Source organism: Lissotriton helveticus, chromosome 5_1 (assembly GCF_964261635.1).
Source record: "Lissotriton helveticus chromosome 5_1, aLisHel1.1, whole genome shotgun sequence".
In the NCBI taxonomy this organism is placed as follows: Eukaryota; Metazoa; Chordata; class Amphibia; order Caudata; family Salamandridae; genus Lissotriton; species Lissotriton helveticus.
Window position 1 is genome coordinate 1572168453 of NC_136065.1, and position 23036 is coordinate 1572191488.

The 23036-nt window shown below is 41.9% G+C and overlaps 1 protein-coding gene across 1 annotated transcript; it reads left to right on the forward strand.

Moving 5' to 3' along the window:
• Positions 1–5017: 5017 nt before the first annotated feature.
• Positions 5018–22573, forward strand: LOC144755595 (acidic mammalian chitinase-like). The gene is made up of 11 exons (XM_078644703.1): positions 5018–5138; positions 10347–10376; positions 11103–11304; positions 12550–12606; positions 14211–14382; positions 18863–18987; positions 20160–20283; positions 20503–20688; positions 21526–21645; positions 21955–22096; positions 22262–22573. Exons 1-11 carry the CDS (start codon positions 5114–5116, stop codon positions 22492–22494), a joined length of 1416 nt encoding a protein of 471 aa, XP_078500829.1. The 5' UTR covers positions 5018–5113; the 3' UTR covers positions 22495–22573.
• The last annotated feature ends 463 nt before the right edge of the window (positions 22574–23036 follow it).

A 23036-nucleotide genomic window follows, 5' to 3' on the forward strand; every position in this document is an offset into this window, starting at 1 on the left:
GGAGGGACTTGGGGCATCCTCTGCCTGTGGGGTATCTGAAATGAAGGCTGGGCAACAGAGACATCCTAGTAACAGGTATTGTCTGATCCCCTTGATCCACTGTTATCCTTAGTCAATGAGCTTGAGCACATGACGTCAGAGGCACCAGTAAACAGCACTGCCCAGAGCCACGGTGACACCTGTGCAAAATGGAGGGAAAGAGTACTGTGGGCGACCTGCTGTGTTAGTGTTGTAAATGTATTTTATCTTCTTTCTTATGTAGCCCTTCCTTTGTGTCCTTCCCTTTACTGTTCTAGAGTCTTAGGTGTTCTAAGCTCTTACCTGACTTGTGTAGATTCTATATCTAGACAGTTGCGAGTTCGGTCAGCTGAGAGGTGTATTGTTCTTTCCTATTTCCTCAATAATCTACCTTTGTGGTTGTTTCAACTCTTGCTGGTATTCTGCATCATCTCTTTACAACATTTGACGACGATTGCTGCAGCTGACCTGATTCCGGATTCCAGCATATCCAGGAAGTTGTCCGTGTTAGAGCCATCTCCTCTCCAACAACGGCGGATCCAGTGTGCTGCTGTTCCTGCCTCGTCCGACTTCGTTTTCCAGGAGAAATCGGGGAAATTTTGGCGTTATTGGTGACATTTTGCCGTCTTTCCTGAGTGGGCGCCGACGTCATCCCCAACGGCTCTCGTCCCTCGAGCCTGGTCACGTGAGCGCATCATGCTATGTTGCGAGGCTGTTCCTCCTAGCAACGCGTCCTAACAACGCGTCTTGGCAACACTGTTTACTCTTCTGAGCGACACTGTCTATTGACCCATATGACCTACGTAGTGACATCACGACGTGCTACATGCAGCCATCTTGGTTTTCCGGAGTGTGTGTCATCTTCCAGCGCTTCGTCTCCTCGTGATTACTACGTCCAGAGTTGTGGAATTTCGTTTTCCTTCGTTTGATTACATCCGTTCAACGGAACTTACTGGTGACTGATTTATGATCTTTCAACCTTCATTTCTTATTTTTTTGTGGGCATTTGGCTGTGCACTTGACTTCGTGGAGGGGGCATGTTTTTGAGGATTAACAAGTTGGTTACGTTTCTGATTATTCCTTTGATTTTAGTAAAACTTTTGGGGAATACCAAGGCACAACAAATAAATGTCGCACTGCCTCCCGCATTTTTATCTGAACCAGGCACTCCACAGATTCCATGGGAGGATTGGATAGTTATGTTCGATAACTATCTTGATGCTTTGGATGGACAACAATTTCCTGTTAAACGTAAGAAAGCTTTGTTGTTGAGTGCTCTTGGGAAGGAAGCACACCGCATTTTTAAATATTTGCCTCAACAATTACAGTCTAGTGCTCAATCAGCTCCTGATGAATATTCTGATGCAATGACACGTTTGGAAATCAGATTAGCTAAGGAGGAAAACTTGGTATTGAATCGATTTAGATTTTATACGCACAAACAACATGTGGAAGAATGCATTGATGAGTTTGTGGCGTGGTTGAGGGAGTTGTCTGTTAAATGTAATTTTAGGGCAATGGCTGATGAGATGGTAAGGGACCAGCTCATTGTGCAGTGCAACAACAAGAAGATCCAGGAAAGGTTGTGGACAGCTAAAAACCCATTCTTAAAAGTGGCCATTGATCTGGCCAAATTGGTAGAACAATCCGAAATATGTATGAAAGAATTGCATAAATCTACACCTGTTTCAGTAGTGTCGGATAGAAATTTGCAAGAGTGTGAAGCTTTGGATGATGAGTCTGTTGCTGTATTAAAGTCTAAGAGTAAATTTGTTAACAAACAGAAACAATATGTTAAAACTACTGTTAAATTTTGCTCTCGATGTGGTTGTAATACTCATTCATCAGATGCTAGGTTTTGCTTTGTAAACAATAAGGAATGCTTAAATTGTGGGAAAATGGGCCATTTTTCTAAAATGTGTTGATACAAAGGTAAACAGAAAATAGCGGTTATAGAGGATGACTGCATTGAAATCTGTAGAGAGAAAGACAACATTTTGGTTGTTGAAGAGCCGTTGCTGATGTTAGCATGGTGAATGAAAGGAGAGAAATACGCCCTAAGGCGGAGTTTGATATTGATGGTCATGTTGTTACTTTGATGGTGGATACCGGTTCAAGGTACACTATTATCCCTGAACCTTTATTTAAAAAAGAGTGGGTTGATATTTCTTTATCTCAATGTGATATTTCTCCTACTGGGTTTCAGGGTGAACGCATAGATATGTTAGGGTATTTTGATACTAACATTTCTTTTTCAGGTAGGTCTACAAGTGGGAGGGTGTATGTGGCAGTTGCTGGTCCTCCAATACTTGGATGGATGCATCAGTACGACCTTCATATCAAAGTTGATCCCTGAGCTGAATGTCAGGTTCTGGCGGTAGACGATGTGTCATTAAATGACATCTTGCGTGATTCTGAGAGAGTGTTTAGAAATGAGTTGGGGGAGCTTGATGGGTATGTTCATAAGATTTTGTTAAAGAAGGATGTCACTCCCATCCAACATAAACTTCGTAGGGTTCCTTTAACTGTGCGGGACGAAGTTAAAGCGTTGATTAACGAGATGCAACAAGGAGGTATCATAGAGCCTGTAGAAGCGTCTAATTGGATAACTCCGGTTGTTATTTCCAGCAAATCGGATGGCAAGATTAGGTTCTGTGTGGACCTTAGCTCCCTTAACAAGTGTGTCATTGCTGATACTTTTCCCCTTCCTAATATTGGAGAATTGGTTTCTACCCTTAATGGTGCTAAGTTCTTTACTAAACTCGACTTAAAGAGCGCGTACCACCAGATTTGTCTCCACGATGAATCGAAGAGCCTCACTGCTTTTATTACCTCAGAGGATATTTCTTTAATTCAGGGCTGGCGTAACATACAGCGGATTGCTTATCTAGACTCTCCGTCCAGAGTGAACATAATGATGAGGCTGCACTGCAAGAACAGGATGATGTTGCGATAGCATTTGTGCAAGATGTTCTGACTTTGGGGGCTGGCACTGTTGATCAAACAGAATGGTCCTCTGCTATGTCTCAAGTTGGAGTTTTGAAGACTGTGACTGATATGGCCAGGTTAGGTGTTCAACGTGAGAGTTCTGTCCATGTGTCTGTTCGTCCTTACATTAAAGTCATTGATGAATTGTCTCTTTCTGGTGACGACATACTTATGCGAGGGGATAAGTTCATTCCTCCTTATTCTTTGAGGCCTAAATAGATAGCTTTAGCTCATGGGGGGCACCTTGGACAAACTTTCACTCAACGCACGGTTAGGGCTGATTTTTGGTGGCCAGCTCTGGATGCTCAAGTTTCTTCGTGGGTTCAAAAGTGTTCTTTGTGCAAGAATAGTGAGAAGAGACTTAAAGTTACAGCTAATCATACCAGTGGGGGTATTTTTGTGCCACAGCAACCGTGGCATAGCATATGTCTTGATTTCATAGGACCTATAGCTGAGTTACCTATTGATCAGCGTTTTGCCATTGTTGTAATTGATCTGTTTTCTAAGTGGCTTACGGTGAAGTTTGTTCGAGACGTAACAACTGATTCTACAATTAGGTTTCTTTCCGACCTGTTTCATGTGGAGGGTTGTCTTTGATACTGATTACCGATAATGGGACTCAACTCACGTCACATGATATGCGTAACTTTTTAATCAATTGTGGAGTCACACACCGTCGTACCTCTTTATATAATCCTCAGGCCAATGGTGTTTGTGAGAGGGCCAACAGAGTTGTTAAGGAAATTATTCAGTTGTCTTTGGCTTCTGGTGGTTTTTGTGATGATTTGGTTCGTGACATGGTGTGGGCTTATCGCACTACTCCACATGAGTCCAATGGTAAATCCCCTTTTGAACTGATGTGGGGTAGGCGTTCCGGTACTAAGTTGAATCCTTCTTGGTTGAACAATACAATTGTTGAGGGTTTTGATGTAGATCAGCTGTGTAATTCTAAGAATAGAATTTCTTCTGGTGACCTTGTGAAGGTTAAGCCTAGGAGAGTTGCTAAGGGTTTGAACAAGTTTAGAGGTCCTTACAAGGTAAAACTTTATATTCCTGATTATGTTGTATTAGAGAATGGTGGAAAGTGGAACCTTCGAAATGTTGCGTTGTTTCAGAAATCTGGTTCTTCTTCTTGCTCTAATCAACTGGACATGATTTCCTTTACCTAATTTGAGTGAGTCTGAGGCATCTTCTGCTTCCGGTTATATGTTGTCTACACCTGAGGAGTCATTAGCTTTTCCTTCCACGGTTCGTAGGGAGGGAGGTGGTGGTGATGCTTTCAATGATTGTCAGCAAATGTATTCTTCACCGGTTCAGGTGTCTCCTGTGTTTAGGGTCGCTAGGACTCGCAGACCTCCTGTTTATTTAAATGATTATTTGTGTTAACTTTTTCACATGCGGTTTCTTTCTTCTGTTTTTCTTTTATTTATTTTTGCTTTTATTTTCTTGTTTTTTTTGCATTGTTAAAGGGTTAAGATTCTTGTTTTATTGCATTGTTAAAGGGGTAAGATGTGTTGTAAATGTTTTTTATCTTCTTTCTTATGTAGCCCTTCCTTTGTGTCCTTTCCCTTACTGTTCTGGAGTCTTAGGTGTTCTAAGCTCTTACCTGACTTGTGTAGATTCTATATCTAGACAGTTGCGAGTTGGGTCAACTGAGAGGTGGATTGCTCTTTCCTATTTCCTCAATAAACTACCTTTGTGGTTGTTTCAACTCTTGCTGGTATTCTGCATCTTCTCTTTACAACAGTTAGCTTACAGTGTACATAGGGAGCAGGTTTATCCAGGTCTCTAATCTTGACCTTATCTTACTTATTCTTACTTATAATAAGAGGGAAACGAAAATAGTGTTTATGTTAAACTTTTTTATCAATATGCCCTAGCAGCAGCACATTCATGGTACAGTGGGGCGCTCTGATTAGAACTCGACATCAGAGGGCAAGTGTGTGGGAAGGGAGATAAGAGCTCAACTCGCGTCTGGGCCATTTCCAGATACAGAGAAGGACGTACTTGGCTCTTAGACCATCCACAGTCAGAAAACAAGTTCCCAGACTATATAAGGTAGAACAAGCTCACAGCAGCCAGCACAGCGGTACAACAAGGTATCAACATGGGCAAGATGCTGCTCCTCACAGGTGAGTATTAATGTGATGCTCAACTGAATGTGTTGCCTGAAGTGGGAAAGGGCTTCTCTTATGAGTGCTGCTTAGCATAGGACTTCAAGTCAAGAAAACCTAACCTATCCAGCCCTGAAAATGCCTTTTACCAATCATCGTTTTAGCAGCGATAGTATGATGGGTTCAATTGAGCTATACCAACAATACACAATACCCACATGGAGCATCACACTGCTTACAACGGTGCTCCTCCTATTTTATACATACGTTAAATAATATGATATGTGTTTGTGTAAATCCATGCAACAGTGAGTTCCCTGAAGGGTTCTGAGTGACATCAAATAGAAAACTTGAACGAAACTCATGATTTCTCTGATTTTACTTAGATCTCTGAGGTGAAAACATCCCTGTAAATCACTTTTTACCAATCTATAAATGTAGGTAATTTACGCCCCCCAAAATAATCTCCCCTGCTTTCAACTGTTATGCAGATGAGTACAGGGGAGCCATACATAACATAGCATCTCCTCCTTGTCTTAATTTTTTAAAGAACAAAATGAAGTGTGCTCGTAGAAATGAACAGCAGGCAGGCAGGAACAGAATTATGAAGAAATATTGTAATCTCTAAGTAAGAGACCTCATCCTCCAAAGCCCAGCATACAACTGACTTTGGTTTGGATCTAAACATTCTAACCAAGCTACATTCTACACTAGAACTCAAAGCATGTGCAAGGGAGACAACAGGTAAGGTTAGCTCAGCTTATGCTGAGAACACTACACATAGCCTCATGCCACACACCCCCACCACTCTCTGTGCATTTCCTTCTCTTTCCTCCAGAAGTTGTGATCCCTGCTTTCCCGTGCAGCTGTGACATGCTCTTAGAGAGCCCAGCCAAAGCAGCCAGGAGCTCCTTTATGACATTGCATCAGTGGGAAACAGCTTTTGTTAACAACTGTTGCTACATCATAGGAGTGAGTTAATGGATTTTAATCCATTTATTCCAGGTAGCGATAGTCTACCAGAGTCATGCATAACACTACAACAAGATAACATATCATAGCGTAACATAATATATAGATTTATAGATGGGTAACAGTGAATATATGAGGATATTTTTCACTGAGGGGCTCTGAGTGTCGCCTAACTTGACGATTAAGAGCGAAGCTCAAGTTGTTTATGATGTCACTCTGAACACAGAGGTAAAAAACATCCCTGTAAAACACTTTTTAACCATCTATAATTGTATACCATGAATGGCCAGAAAATCATCTGCCCCTGCTTTCACCTGCTACCCGGTGGCGGGAATAATAGGTGAGCCATACATAACATGGTCTCTGATATATACCTCTATCCCAAAGATTGCAACAACAAAAAAAGAGCTTACCTGTCATCCTTTATCAACCCCTGCCACCTCACCTGCCTACCTTCCCCCTCCTGCAGCTGTGCTTTCTCCTTTCAGTAAAAGCAGATTAACAAAGCTGCTCTGACCGGCTGTCAGACAGCCTCTCAGCCTGGCCTGGAAGGGCTTTAGGTCAAAATAAGCTTTATTCGGCTTTTGAGAGTAAAACCATAAAAGCAACAAAAACAAATACATAAATACAAAAATAACTCAACATAACATTGCATAATTAAAAGGGAATACATTTAACCCAACTAAAATAGTTTAACAAATCAACGATTCAAAGCAAATCAGTAACCCAAGATACACAGAATCCCCCTTTTTCATCCAGTGTTATAGTGATTTGGTACTCGGGAACCAGGGTAAAAGTCATGCAGGTCCCAAATACAGATGGAGCCATCTCCAAGTTTGGGCTGGGTAGAACGCAAAAAGGGGGTAATGTTCCTACGTTTGAATTTGATTAAAATCAAGTCCCCCGAAACATTTTTGGGCAGATGACCAAGCCACCCCACCCTTCTGACACTCAGTATCCCACCATCTAGCGCGGATGGTAATGGTCTATTGTTATTGAGCCAATAAATGGCTTTATTCAGTAGGTCCTGATGTAATTCACGTGTGCCTGGGCTGAGTGCAGGGACCCCAGATAGAACGGTGACATATGGGGCGGCTTCAGGGGGTAGATCAATACGATGCCCTCTTTCTGCTGAGATAATAGGAACTCTATGTGGGGCATGTTCAGGATTCAGAGTATCACTACGACCAGATAGAACGGGTGGTATAACAGGGGAGTCACAGGTTTGAGGTATCCTGGGAGCATTGTTGATAGACCTTTCCTGGATGTTAGCGGGGATAGAACATGTAGATATAACATCGTTTCCAGGTGTTGGATTTGACCTTATTACAGATTTTTCGATCCTGGACAGCCTGTCCCCCAAATCATTGATTTTTGCTATCAATGGAGATAGAGCAGTGTATAATAGGCGCTCGATTTGGGCCAAAAGAGTCAATTGTAGGGGGGATACAAAGTCATTTGGTCGGGTCTCAGCTTTATCCAACGTTGATGAGGCTGGGTTGGGGCCAGGTAAAGAGGGGCTGCAGTTATTGGATAGAAAGAGGGTAATATTGGGGGAAGCCTGGGGAGTGCTAATTGTTTGATCAGTGACTCTGGTCACTATGGGGGGGGTAGAAGCATCCGGGATATAGTTTGTGCCACACAGGGCGTTCAGCTCTTCCCAGATGGACATAGTAGGTGGTAGACAGGATCCCGGGCACCAGTGTAGGTAGTTAGAACGGTAGGGGTTGAAAGGATAATGAAGTGGCTGTACCTTCTCATATGATGGGGCCAAGAGTGGTGGCCCGTCCCGTCCTCCTTGTGCCTCCGAGGGCCACAGAGGGCCCGCCCTTTGCCCGGGCTTGGCCCCGCGCGCGGTCCCGCGACGCGGGGACTGCTGTCCTTTAATCACGCCTCCTTGGGCGGAAATCCGCTGGTGCGCCGCTAGGGCGTCTGGGGGATGTAGTTTTTTGGCCCCTCACGGCCGGTGGAGCTGGTTTGCTGGGTCCGTGAGCAGGAGAAAAGGTAGGCTGTCCCCCTGTGCAGGAAGACGCTGTCCGCTGCTTGTGCCCCCGAGTGTCTGGTGAGCCCCCCCGCTTTTCCGGGACTGCTGTCCTTTAATCACGCCTCCTTGGGCGGAAATCCGCTGGTGCGCCGCTAGGGCGTCTGGGGGATGTAGTTTTTTGGCCCCTCACGGCCGGTGGAGCTGGTTTGCTGGGTCCGTGAGCAGGAGAAAAGGTAGGCTGTCCCCCTGTGCAGGAAGACGCTGTCCGCTGCTTGTGCCCCCGAGTGTCTGGTGAGCCCCCCCGCTTTGCCGGGACTGCTGTCCTTTAATCACGCCTCCTTGGGCGGAAATCCGCTGGTGCGCCGCTAGGGCGTCTGGGGGATGTAGTTTTTTGGCCCCTCACGGCCGGTGGAGCTGGTTTGCTGGGTCCGTGAGCAGGAGAAAAGGTAGGCTGTCCCCCTGTGCAGGAAGACGCTGTCCGCTGCTTGTGCCCCCGAGTGTCTGGTGAGCCCCCCCGCTTTGCCGGGACTGCTGTCCTTTAATCACGCCTCCTTGGGCGGAAATCCGCTGGTGCGCCGCTAGGGCGTCTGGGGGATGTAGTTTTTTGGCCCCTCACGGCCGGTGGAGCTGGTTTGCTGGGTCCGTGAGCAGGAGAAAAGGTAGGCTGTCCCCCTGTGCAGGAAGACGCTGTCCGCTGCTTGTGCCCCCGAGTGTCTGGTGAACCTGGAAGGGCTTTATGACATCACAACAGTGGGTAACTAGTTTTGTTATTAACTGTTACTATGTCATAGCAGTTGCTTATGAGATCCAGAAACTGAAACAAACTATATAGGCTCTCTTTGAGAGGCATACATAACAGAATATATTATAGATTTATACTGAAGGATGGAGGTCCTCTCAGGTATCTATGTGTGTAACTGGTCACTGGAAATTATACATCACTTTGACTGCACCCTAATATGGAGTCTCCCAAAAATGGACAATGTATGCCATCACGTGTGGTTAGGTTTACGCTCTCAATTGTGGAAAGCTTTGTTTCAAACACATGATTAAAGGATTGTTCACTCAAAGATTTTGAATGTTCTATGGCTTAAGGCAACTGGCAAAAATGTAACTGTTTTGACAGGTACTCCACATGTCCTATTTATGCAGCTCATGACCTATAAACTTGTAACCTGTATGCTGTTGTGAGACAAGGCAATTCTGTAGATATTCAGGGTAGGGTCGCAGTACTTCCAGATTACCAGTGCCTCCAAAACGTCAGAAGAATCAACAGGGGGAAGTCTAACATTTCAGTTGTGCAATTGTGAGTCACTCTTTTTAACCTTCACGTTAGGTGTTTCTGCAGTGACCAACAGAGGGGCTAGTAATTATTATATTGCCCTCCGAAGTCTCAGGCAGTGCATAACACTCTGCTTGCATCATTACGGTGCACTCTGCTGTCCTAGAAACTCTCTCATATTTAAGACTGATCGGTCCTTTTGTACTTAATTTGAGTTATTCCAGGTTGATCATACTGGTAGCCACCTGTGGTCAGTACTGAAACATTATGGTATACAGTATACATCATTTTGCAGACTATGTTGAGGCTACCGTTGTAAGATTGTGTCCACTTGGGTTGTTTCTTTCCAATCCCACCATTGTGTGAGTATGCGACTCATAGAAATGAAAGATCACTTCAATAGTGTGATTTACATATCCAAGAAATGATACAATAGAACATGTACCCCCGAAAAATAGACACATGTATGATACTGGGCAACCCAGAAAAGATACCTCACATTTTTGACTGTTAAACCCATACGACAACATCCTTATGTTACAAAGCACTGCTAGAATATTTACATCACTCCCAGTCTGTCTCTGCACACCTCTGAAAAGATACATCACTTCCTGAATGTGGTTCTGAATCCCTGTAAACAATCATCAGTTCCTTTGCACCCCTAAAAAGATTATTCACCATCATTGTGACTACACCGCCTCCCAAAACACAGGACTCATCACAACATTTGTGATAAATATGTCTCTTCCTCTGTGACTGCTGACCCCAGAGTGTGACAGTGTACCAGTGTACTTTTAAACACAATACATCACTTTCTATGTTTAACTGAACATCCCTGAAAAGAAGCATGAGTTTCTGTATGTTGCCATCCAATGAGAATGACTGTTGAATGATACCTCCAGAGACTCAATGATTTGTTAAAGGAACAGTACCTCTGTATGTTGTACACTATTTCTAAACCATTAATGGCCCTTCTTTTTCTCCTCAGGTCTGGCCCTTCTGCTCTCAGTGCAGATGGGTAAGTCTTTCCATTTACATTTATCGTTATCTCACTGCTAGCTCGTCTTTCATGAGCAGTTATTACATTTACACTGTCATTGCAGGGCAGTGTGTAAATTCAGTCCACGTCTGTGAAGCTGTTAGCTAATTCAGTAGATGTCTCTGTGAGGCATTTTCAGGCTACTTGCATGTTCTTGAGGAAGCTAGTAAAACCATCCACTCCTTTTGGCTAGTTAGTGAATACCATCTCCTATCTACTTAGGGCAGGTAGTAAATTCCAGCGCGTATTTATTGTGGGCAGCCAGTTGGATTCTGCTTGTATTCATGTTGGGGCAATATGTGTATTCGGTTAGTGGCTTTCATCGATAGTTACTGAGCTGCAACCTGTCTCTCTACAGGGCAGTTAGGACGGTAGCTTGTGTCATAATGGGGCAGTTAGTGAGTGAAAGTTCGTGTCTGTGGGACAGTTAGTAAGTGACCGGCTGCAGGTCAGGTAATGAGTAACAGTTTGAGTCTCTCCTAGAGAGTGAGTACCAGCTTTTGTTTCCTCAGACCGGTTAAGGAGTGCACGCCTGTGTCTCTATAGGGCAATTAGGAGTGGCAGCCTGAGTTTTTGACACCGTTAGGTAGTGGCAGCTTGCATCTAGGAACTAGAGTACAGCATGAACTATCAGTATCTAGCTGCAACAGCTCACAGTGCTAATTAGTAAACATTCGTTCATTGATATTCTTGTTTCCATCTTAGGCTCCTCCTTCAAGCTGGTGTGCTACTTTACCAACTGGGCTCAGTACTACCCTGCCCCCGCACTCTACATGCCTGACAATGTCGACCCTTGTCTCTGTACTCACCTGATCTATGCCTTTGCCACAATGACCAACAATGAGATCGCCACCTTTGAATGGAACGATGTTACCCTCTATGGAACCTTCAATGGCTTGAAGAACTAGTGAGTGTATATACTAGTATTCTTCACCCTACATTTCCCTCTCAAGCTTTCTACTTGCTTGTGGATTCCTCCTCACTTCCATAACTGTCTCTAGGCCTCCTTCTCCACCTCCATTGCATCTACACCCTTACGACTGTTCCCTGCTTCGACCACTGACGTCAGCCCTTCCTCCTCCTCCTCTCCATGGCCTTAAGGCCTTCTGGGTGCCTCACCATTATTCTTATACCTGCTAGTTATGAAGAACCTTTCCTGCAAATGTTAACAAACTGCTTGTATCACTTTTTTTAGTTCTCTGACCTAACAGTGATCGACAACATTGTGGAGCATCCATAAGGTGGTATGACGCTGCTATTCAGAGCACCTCAATATAGAAATGGATTTGTGTTCAAAGTGTGTGTTCAACATGGGTGTTCCTTATTAAATGCAGTGTCTGCAACTCTGAACTGTGCAGTCACTAAGGCTAGCTTCGGAGGCATCCCAAAAACACAATACGGTGGCAGAAATCTCCTTGTCACAAGGAATACAAGAGTCACAGTGAAAACTATTATATTTTAAACTCATTAATATGAATGTCTCAAATATTCTCTCCAAAAGATTAATATCTTACATAATATTGCACTTTCTACTGACATTGTGTTTCATTTGATGATAAATATCACACAGTTGGCATAGATTTATTGAAATGACCATGCAATGTAACTATCACCAGCCACAATTCTGTATATGATGTAACTCAACAGGGCTGAAATTATGAATCACCAACAATGAAATCTGAATCTATAAGATCAATTTAAAAATTTCACTCCACTCCTACACTCATGTTGATACCACATATTTTTTATACTTAATTTAAAACACAGAAAAAAAGCACAAAAAAATTTCCAGCTCAGTTCCTAAACCTAGTCCCAAGCCTAACATCAACTACAACTCTATCCCTACCTCCGATACACTCTCAACCATAAATATAAGCCTATCCGAATGCTTAATCTATTTCTAAACCAAAACCTCACCCTGCTCTCAATTTGATGTTTGCCTTTTCTATGGCTTGTTAAATACGAATTTGACTGGAATACATTTTATGTACTTCAAATTAGATGCTTTGAAAGATACCCATTTTGCCAATATCTGCAGATTCACTACATGGAAAGAAAACCAAGTAAAAAAGAATCGGTTTTAAAAGTCAAACAAAGTCAATTACCAAACCTAGCTACACCTTTCCTCACTCATATCCACTTTTATTTGCAGCAACCCAGATCTAAAAACGCTGCTCTCAGTTGGTGGATGGAATTATGGAACATCAGGGTAAGACCTCGGCGTACTTGTTTCAATTATTTATTTTGAAGTATCTAGAAATGCAAACCCTCTGTAGAGCAGGTGCTTTATAGTTTCAGTATTAATTACATGAGGTAAGTTTGGAATTGGAAAAAGAGGTACTGGATGAAGGGTGGCAAATATGTAATGTATTTTAATGTAAATCAGGTGTACAGCTGGCCCACTTATAGCCTTGTGCACTGGCATTCACCTCTACCTCAGAATGAGTGCTACGGTGAGCTGCTACACTTGCGGCTTGTCGTTAAGATAGGTACCTATATATTAAATGAAAATCGTAAGGTTAACACTTTGGCTTATATAGAAAGCATAAATAAAGTTTTCCTAACTATACTAAACAAACTATACAAACATTAGAAATTCTAAAGTTATAGTTATAAATTAAATTTACATTTAGAATCTATGCAACACCTTCACAGTCTTGTTGCATCACTCAACATACTGCATTAGCTATAACTCACCACTTTACTATGCACTGTCTTGTCACAAATCTTTTAATTTGAGATGTTGTAAGATTTGTTATCAAAGCTCTAATATGCAAGGGTATAACTAGTGCAGATTATCAATCTATCTATACACACACACACAGTTTGTGCTTTAATTGCACAGAATGCAGTTGCATAAGACCCCTTAAATCACGAGAAAACGTGAAACATGGTAAATATTTGCCATAGTTGCCTGATTTCATCATCATAATGACAGCCCCTAACCCATCCAGTAGAGATTTAACTTGTCAGAACTATTAGGATTATGCGGTATGGTCGACCAAATTAGGCAGCAAGGTATCTAAATTACACATAAAAAATGAAAATGCTGTAGCTTCTCTGATAATATTTTAATCAATTTCAGCTAGAAGCAACATTTTTGGATAAATCTGAAAATTTTGGAAAGTGGGTGCCAAATTATGTGACAAATAAACTAAATCTATAATTATAGAGTAACCACTGCAGCTAGAGAACTACATAAATCACTGACTTCACCATTGGGAATTGATTTATCAAGACGTGGGAATCCTCTGATCTGATTAGAGTTTGCAAAGTAAATTAAAGTCTACAATGACTAGATGCAGAGCCCGATCTCTCTGAAGCAAATCAATGTGGGTGCTATAAAACATCTTGAATTGGAATCAAGATCCAAGAAATAGATTTTGCTCGGCCTTATCCAGATTTCTCTGTTCTCAAAGTCAGGTGTCTACATAAGCAACGCGTGTCTGCATTCATATAATTCTGGCTACATTCAAAAAGGCTCATCACTGGTTGAATACAGCATTGTTGCTGCATTGGTGGCCTGTGGTATAACTGGGTAACTATCCCCCGTGTAAACATGGAAGCTCAGATTCTAGGTTCTTTCCAAATTACAGAGCCATTTCATGCATTTGTATCTCTCATTGTAACTCTTCATTCAATCATTTGGTACGGGTCAATAGTATAGTAATGTTAGAATATCCATTCATCGCTGGATTGCTGGGCATAATCATAAATTAGCAAAGAGGTGTCCCTTTCAATGTATAGTTGAACATTTCAAGTCACCAATACCGTAAAACATGTTTCCATCTGTTTCTGTTTCATCTCCTCTAGATTCAACACAATGGTGTCCAGTTCTCAAAACCGTCAGACCTTTATCACCTCCGTCATCAAGTTCCTGCGTCAGTACGGATTTGATGGGTTGGACATAGATTGGGAATACCCTGGTGATTCGGACAGAGGCAGTCCCCCACAGACACAACAACAGTTTTCCGTCCTGCTGCAGGTACAGGCTTCTAGATCATGCCAATCTCGCTCAGCTCACAAAAGGTAGGACACACTGCGTAAAAAACCCTCTGAGATCAGTGAGCCAATAATCTCAGAAATCAACAAATTTCCTTCTAAAAGGTGAAACACAATGGGCACAAAACACATGAAACAATGTGGGAGCTCATTTTTTGGCATGTAAAGTCCAAGGGTAAAAGTCGTCCACTCCTCCCACTCCACATTATCCATCTATATGAACTAAATGAATAGATGTTGAGGGCAGTTAAAAACCCCAAGTTGCATATATTTTTCCTATTTCCCAGAGTTATGCTATAACATAGAACCTACTGTATAACTGTCTTTGTTCTCACACTACGATTAGCAGTTTTTCCAAACATGTTACAAATGTTACCCCCACTGGTCCTGGCAGTTGTTGCTTACATGGATTATGACATTTTCAAAAATAACTTCCTTATGTTAGTTTTCAGTCTCCACCAACATCCGTTTGTTCTGGTGCATAGTCCTGCTGTAAAGTCTGTCCCAACACCTTAATGAAGTAGCTATTATTTCTTTTTTCATTTTTTTTAAAATTAGAATGTGTTAGGCTTTTTCCCCATGTCCCGAAATAGTCAGTGGTCTCTGAACAGTATCCGTGGGTTTACCACTGACATCCAAGGCTCTCTGGCACTACAATTAGATGGCTAGTTCCTTTCTTTGCACTCTTGACTTCCAAAAACAGCCGTGGCTTACTACAAGAATTTATAGTGGATCTACAAGTATATAAAGTAAGGCTGCAAATATTAGAGCATACTTATTAAATCCGAAAGTCAAAGCAAATTCTGGAGCTTACCTATGGCTGCAGAAGGTTTCTACTGCTTTACAAATCTAATTAAATACTCTGGAAATTAACCAAAAATCGATATCACATTTATAATTGAGATCAGCAAGACACTTTACCAATAATCTGTCCTCAGGTCTGCCTGGAGACCGGGATTTAATTCATCGGTTGCAGATCAGACTATGTTTCAATACAATATACTAAAGTGATATTGATATATCTGTACTTTTGCTTCAGTTTAAGATTCACCTACAGGTTCAAGACAGCTTCCTGATTGGTTATACGTTAGTGCAGCAAAAAGCGTTCCAAAATCCAGTAGTCCACAACCTAAAAGCAAGCTTGATTCAGCCTTAAATATTTAGGGACACATTTGGTGAGCACAAAGAAAATAGGACAACATCTCTACATTATGGGTGTCTGGCTACTGGTGGTCGAGTGGTTGATGCAAGGGGAGACCAAACACAGTACTGTCTGAACTGCGTGTGTGAAAATTCCAAGTGTCCCTTTTCCTATTCTAGGAGATAAATTAGCATGAACAGCCATCTCTTTGGTGTACTCTTATTTGCGCAATGGCTGGTGGCAATGAATATATTTAGTTTGAAACACATCCATTTGACCAAAGGCACCCACTGAGAGCTAAGTGGTAAGGTTGGCTTTTGGGTTAACATTACTGGGACATAAAAACTCCTAATCTCCTGAAACATTACATCATAGAGTGGTGGTTTATATGGTTCTGAATAAGGGCAACCAGTGTAAGTCAATTGAACATTCCCCTTATCTTAGTGTGAAGATCGTTGACCCGGTCATGCTCCCTTTTGGGCTACAGGGCAGGGGTGGATTATAGGACCACAAAGGTAGAGAGGGCAAGAAGCAGTATAGGCTACTTGTGCTGCCCTTCGATGGATCCAGCTTGTCCATGACCCTTACTTATTGCAATTGATCAATTAGTTTGAAAACCACAAATCCCGTTCCAGATGCTCCTGACGCCTGGACATGCTCTCTTCCTTGAATTATCTTCTCCCAGGTGTACACTGGGGCTTATGCTTGTCCTCCAGGTTAGGAAAGCGCCTCTCACAAGCAAGTCTAGCAGCTCCACTTTCAGGCAGGAAACCGCAGCAGCATTACTCCAATGCAAGAAGTTTGGTCCTAGCCTTTAGGGAGAAAGTAACATGAGGCCAGGAAAGATATCAGCTGCTACTCACACTTGCTGAGGCACAGTGTAACTTTATCTCAACAAATGATGATTACTAGACTTAGGTTAGGACCAATAAGAACGTGGAGGATCTTCAAAATTAACATTTCAGAGCAACCAATGCAGGGTGTATCTTAACTGGTGTTTCCTCAATGGAGGAGAGTGGTGAAGGAGCAAATGGTCAAAGTGGTGTATATTTGAGACACACATTAGAGATTCTGGAAAGGGTCACTCTTGCAGTAAACAATTTTCTGCACAACATAGAAGGGGAAACCACAGATGGCCCTAGGAATGTTAACTGGAGTGGGCACTGGCCACAGGACTAGGAGGGCCTACAATATTATATGATAGATATAGGGATACTTCTGCCAATGGTGCTCAGAAGTCCTGGTCACTTCTTCCTATCAGTAAATCTGCAGGACTGGCAGAGGGAAATTAAAATATCCCCATCCCACCTTGATGGAGTTTCATAGGGCGAGCCTATATGCAAGTTGTCATGTCTACCTGGAAAAACATAACCTGAAATTGAATTTCAATCTCAATATGCACAAGGAATTACTCCCAAGAGTATGGTCTTAAGAGCGCACACGCTACAACCCACAACATGTATTCAGGCATAATTAATGGTAAAGAACCCAAGTAACATGAAAGTGAATGGATTTTCAGAAGTAGGGCGGTAGATAACTCCTATGGCTACAAGTAATAAGGGCACCAGCCATCGGTTTTCCTATAATCCAGTGAAAGGACAGGAAATACAATGGTTGGAGAATGCATTTTGCTGAGCAGGGGTGGCAGAACTAAACCTATTAACCTCCGCAGTACACTCGAAAATGTTGTGTTCACTAAAGGCAAATGGTAGAAATCAGGCAAAAGAGAAAAAGTGGATGGGAGGACAACGCACTTTTCTCAAAACGATATATAATTCTGAACAGGGCATGTCTCTGCAAACCTGGATGCAAATATAAAAATACATTTCTTAATAAGTTTACCTTGGTGTTTAATGAAACAGACCACTTTCTAGGTACTGTTGCAATCAAAATATTTAAAAGTTATCCTGTCATCCTGCATATCAAATTTTAGACTCTTGGGGCCAGATGTACGACCATTCAATTGTGCCAATCGCAAATTGTGTCGGTTTGCAACTCGCAAAATTGAATGTACAAGAGTGTCTCAGACACTGTTTGCGATTCCCAATGGAGTTGCAAATTGCATGCCTCATTAATATCTCATGAGGCAAGCGCAATTTTGGTCTCCATTGGGAATGACTAGCATTCCCAGGGATGGTGGCCTACTGGGGTCAGCCGACCACCCTGTCTGTGACTGCTTTTTAAATGAAGCAGATTTTAAATTTTTTTTATGCAGCCCGTTTTCCTTAAAGGAAAACGGGATGCATTTAAACAAGCAAAAATGAAACTTTTCAGTTTCATTTTTAAAGGGCAGGCAGTGGTCCCTGGGAGCACAGACTGCTGTTAAAAAATATTTTCACACACACTCACAAACGGGAAGTGGTCCCCTACTTGATGTAGGTAGTAGTCTGCGAGTCTTTTGTGGCCGCAAATGCTGTCGCAAAACAATAGTACATTGCATGGAGACTCGCTATTAGGAATGTACGCCCCATCCTAATAGCGAGATTCGCAAACGTTATTTTGCCACTCAGTGACTCGCAAAATAGCGTTTGTACATGCCAGGACCCTTTTTTGCAGTCGCAAATGGGCTGATCTCCCATTGGCGACCGTAAAAAACTGTTGTGCATCTGGTCCTTAATGTGGATTTTTTTCATTTTTAGGAGAGATTTGGGATAGTTACAAAATGACGTGGGATATACATACATTATTCAAGAGGGGAAACAAAGGGGTAATGAATAAAAATGTGCAAGTGGGAGATTATAGTGTATGTAGTTTCACCAGATTTCATTAAGGCTGGGTTGTACTACTCATATCGTTTTAAATGGCATTCAAGCTTTTGTGGCATTTTCAGTTCCTCCACCATTATTCAGTTTAAAAACCACCAATGAACATATGGCGCAGTGGAACAAAACATTTTACCACGAAAACTCCCACTCATGTGCCCTGATATTAGGACATTTTAGCGCCTGACAGGGAAATAAATACCAGCCGGAGGAATAATATGTTTTGATGATGGTCACAGCATCAGCGAAACAGAGGTCATCTTTAAAAACATCCAGGAAAAGTAACTTAGATCCATACCTCTCCTCAGAACGTTTGTGAACATACACAAGCTTGAACTTGTAGCCACTGGTGGATTCTCTAAAATCAGGTATAAAGATACAGGAAAGTGAACAAACTCCTACATAATTATAATAATTTTTAAGGCCTGCTCCAAACAAAGGTCAATTATCATCCATAGACTCCGTTGCACAGTAGTAGTCCTGACAAAATAGTATGACCGTAGAACCGCAGATTCACTGCCCAAAAACCAGATTTTACAGCTACTTTTCTTGTCTTGTAGGAAATGTATGACGCCTTTGTGCAGGAAGCCACCCAGAGCAACAAGCCACGACTTCTTATATCCGCTGCTGTGTCTGCGGGCAAATCCACAATTGATTCTGGGTACCAGATTCCACAGCTGTCTCAGTGAGTATACAAGGGTATCTTTTCCACCCCAGCGCCAATGGCACAATATGGTTCTTTTCCAAAAATACTGATTACAACAATGTAGGTGACCATTTACCGGCCAGTAACGGCCGATTTCGGCCGTTACCGACCGGTAAATGGGTTTTTGGGATGTAGGGGCATCATTTTACAGATTCGGTAAATTTACCGAATCGGTAAATTTACCAAATCTGTAAAATACCGAATTGGTAATTTTACCGATTCGGTAAATCCAAGATGTAGGTAGCACTGTTTATAGTGCTACAGGCCTTCAGAATTCGGTATTTTACCACACAATCCTATTCGGCCACATGCATCAATGTTGCCGTTTGCGAATCCTTAATTGTGAAAATTAAGGAATCGCAATTAAGGATTCGCAAACGGCAATGCATGAATAATTCGCTTTTTTTTTAGCAATTCGGTAATTTTCCTTAATTGCGACTCTCTAATTGAGAATCGCAATTAAGGAATTTCTACACATTCATTCCTATGGGCCTAGAGGCCCATAGGAATGAATAGGAGGGCATTCTCAATTTGCAATTCATCATTGTGAATTCGCAAATTGAGAATGCAATTTCAAGGGTGCAGGGGTGTCCAAAAGACACCCTGTTGCACCCCTGAAATTTGCTTTTGGATACATCTTACACACAGACATGCCCCAAGGGCATGTGTGTGTGTAACATGTAACAAAGAAAAATGCATTTAAAAGTATTTTTCTAGATTTTCGCAAATTACCATGAAGGTCTACTTCATGGTAATTTGCATTTCTAATTTCAAAATTCGCAATTTAAAAAAGTATGATGAATTGCATTTAAGGAATCTCAAATTGAGATTCCTTAAATGCATTCGCAATTTAAGAAATCGCAATTGTGCAATTTCTTAAATTGCGAATTTCTGAAAAGGGTTGGTGCATCCCAAAACATGATATTGCATTCGCAAACGGCCGATTTTAGCGAATCGCACCGTTTGAGAATTCAAATATCGTTGATGCATGTGGCCGTTAGAGTTTTGAATTCATCAGAATTGGTCATGGTTTACTTAGAAGCATTTACTCTCATCTCCCCTACCAATGTACATATACATTCCTCATGCCAGTAGACCATTAACAAAGATCAGCAAATTAAGTTAATTCATAATGTTCTGTTTTTTTACAGATACCTGGATCTGATCAATGTGATGACTTATGATCTCAGAGGCTCCTGGGAAGGCTTCACAGGAGAGGACAGTCCCCTTTACCAGGGCCCTGCTGATCAGGGAGATTACGCCTACTTCAATGTGGTAAGGAGATACAGAAAGTTTAGATGAGACTTTAGGATATTGTTTGTGACACCAGCACAATTGAAAAGCCATCTTCTTGATGTCACCAGACCCCTTCAATTTGGCTTTCCAATATCCTCAATGTTCACAGATGTCCCAGGTAACAGGGGAACAAGGCTGGCAACTGAGGATTGGTAGGTCTGTGTAAGCTCTGAGTATCTTTTGCACTTCCCATTCCAGGAATATGCCATGAATTACTGGAAGAACAATGGCGCTGCACCAGAGAAGCTGATGGTTGGGTTCCCTATTTATGGCCGTACCTTTACGCTGACCAACCCCTCCAACAATGGCCTTGGAGCACCAACATCTGGAGGAGGCACAGCAGGTCATTACACCCAGGAAGCAGGATTCATGGCATACTTTGAGGTAATCAGAGAGGTTTCTACTTCGACAAATATCTTTCTATGAAAATCATTTTTAACATGAATACCATATTTGACATACTCAATTTTCAGTCCAATAATAGTTTTTCACTACTGGTGTTTAGCCTGTTGAGATTATTTCTAAATATACCTTTCTTTTCGTGGACAGTCATGAAGTTGACATGAACATGTTTGAGATGATCAGCAGATAATTATATTTCTAGGCAACTCTATGGACTACCCAGAGTAGGCCCCTAGAGCTTTACAAAAACATTTAAGGCGATCTCCAGAGCAAATTCTTGATGCAATTCACACAGATATCAAATTACAGAAGTATGACCAGGCTCCAGGGATGATATTATATAAGATCATTAGCTTTATGAAACAGATTCTTTTTTTTTTAACAGTGAGCACTTTCCTAGGAGATGTTCTCAATTGTATTCATTATATGACCAGAAGGTCGTTTGACTGCAGGTTATGGTTTTAGTAGGAATATTTTGTAAGCTCTGCTAAGTCAGAATCTGACATTACTGGATATTTCTAAAAGGCCCTGCTGTATTATTGTTATACGTCTGGAAGTATGAACTGTGGCAATTTACCAGGTCTTTGTGATTTGAAACAAATATTCCCTCATATATTCTGGTGATGTTTGTCGAGAAATGTGGTTTTCACATTGCATCCTTTGAGAAGTACACTCCCACAATACAGTGCATAAGTCTAATGCAAAGCGACCATGCAGATAGCAAAAACCTTTGATAAAGCAGCTGCAGCTTGTATGAAAGAACTTTGTTTATGTTTCTTGGTCATCTGATATCAACAAACCTGTTTTTTGGTCTCTCAGATTTGCGATTTCCTAAAGGAAGGCGCCACTGTGGTGTGGAACAGTCCTCAGGCTGTCCCTTATGCCTACAAAGGAAGTCAATGGATCGGCTACGACAACCCAAAAAGTTTCCAACTGAAAGTAAATATTTTGCTCTCTGCCACTTTAGTGTTCTCTTAACTCTTTCTATCTGAATATTTCATTTCCTATTTGCCATTTAAGTCTTTTAACTCTCCTGTCCTTCCTCTATGTTGTCCAATTCTTTCCACTATGCCGCCCACCCAAGTGTCTTAAATCTTTCTTTCCTTATATTCAAGCATCTTCTTTTTCTCACAAGACATTGTTCACCCTAATCTTTCAGGATATAAATAATTTTGGGTTATCACTTAAAGGCCAGATTAATCTGTAATCTCAACTGGGTACACATTGTATTTTATTCACTTTCTACAGGCTGAGTGGCTGATGAAGAATAACTTTGGGGGTGCCATGGTCTGGGCCATCCCTCTAGATGACTTCAGCGGCAATTTCTGTGGGCAAGGGCCATATCCCATGATGAACACCCTGAAGACTGCCTTGGGAATAAACTCTCCAAGTAAGTAACATTTTAGAGACCATACTCAACAAGTGAAAGTTACTTAAACAGCTAAGGCAGGATAGAATTGAATTCTTATCCCTTTAAAGTGCAGCATTAAATGTAAGAACTACAACTGTGAAAATAGAAATTCCTGTTTCTAACAAAATTCTCATTTATTTTCAGATTGTAAGTCACCAGTCATCACTGTGGCTCCAGACACCGCAGCACCGACTGCAGCTCCTGGCGGAGGAGGTGGCAGCAGCAGTGGTTTCTGTGTCGGTAAAGCCAGTGGGCTCTACCCCAACCCAAACAGCAAGAATGGCTTCTACAACTGTGTGAATGGGAAGACCTACTCAGAGGCATGCCAGACTGGCCTGGTCTTTGATGCAAGCTGCTCCTGCTGCAACTGGCCATGAAGGGGATCAAAACACAGCATGCAATGCGAATGAGAAAAAGAGAAAATTATAAATATTAAACACCTTGCATCAAACGAGAGATTTTCCTTGGTGTCCGTTGTTTTATATGCAAAACACAGTATGCTAAGAGAGATGGGGGAATATTAAAAATATTTGTGGAGGAAAACAGCAGACAAAAAGGAAACAACACAGAGATAAATACTTTTACCACAGAGATAGGAAATTATTGGCATCTATCTTCAGTGACATCTAGATACCAGGAATTGCACAAATATCAGCTAATAAAAAGAGCCAAAGAGCAGCAACGTTGTATATAGCTCCATTCACTCATCCTTCACTCCAGCTCCATTTATCCTATTAGTTTAAGCTGACAGGTGTTCTCTGTCTGACCTTTCGAGAGGGAGGCAGATTTTTGCCTACATATATACGTAAATGATGCAATTGTGCATTAAATTGTTTCTACAGTTTTAGGCACAGAGCAGGTCAGGGACCAAAGCACCGTGCTCCGTTGTGATAGTCACATTAAAACTTCCTAAAGTTTT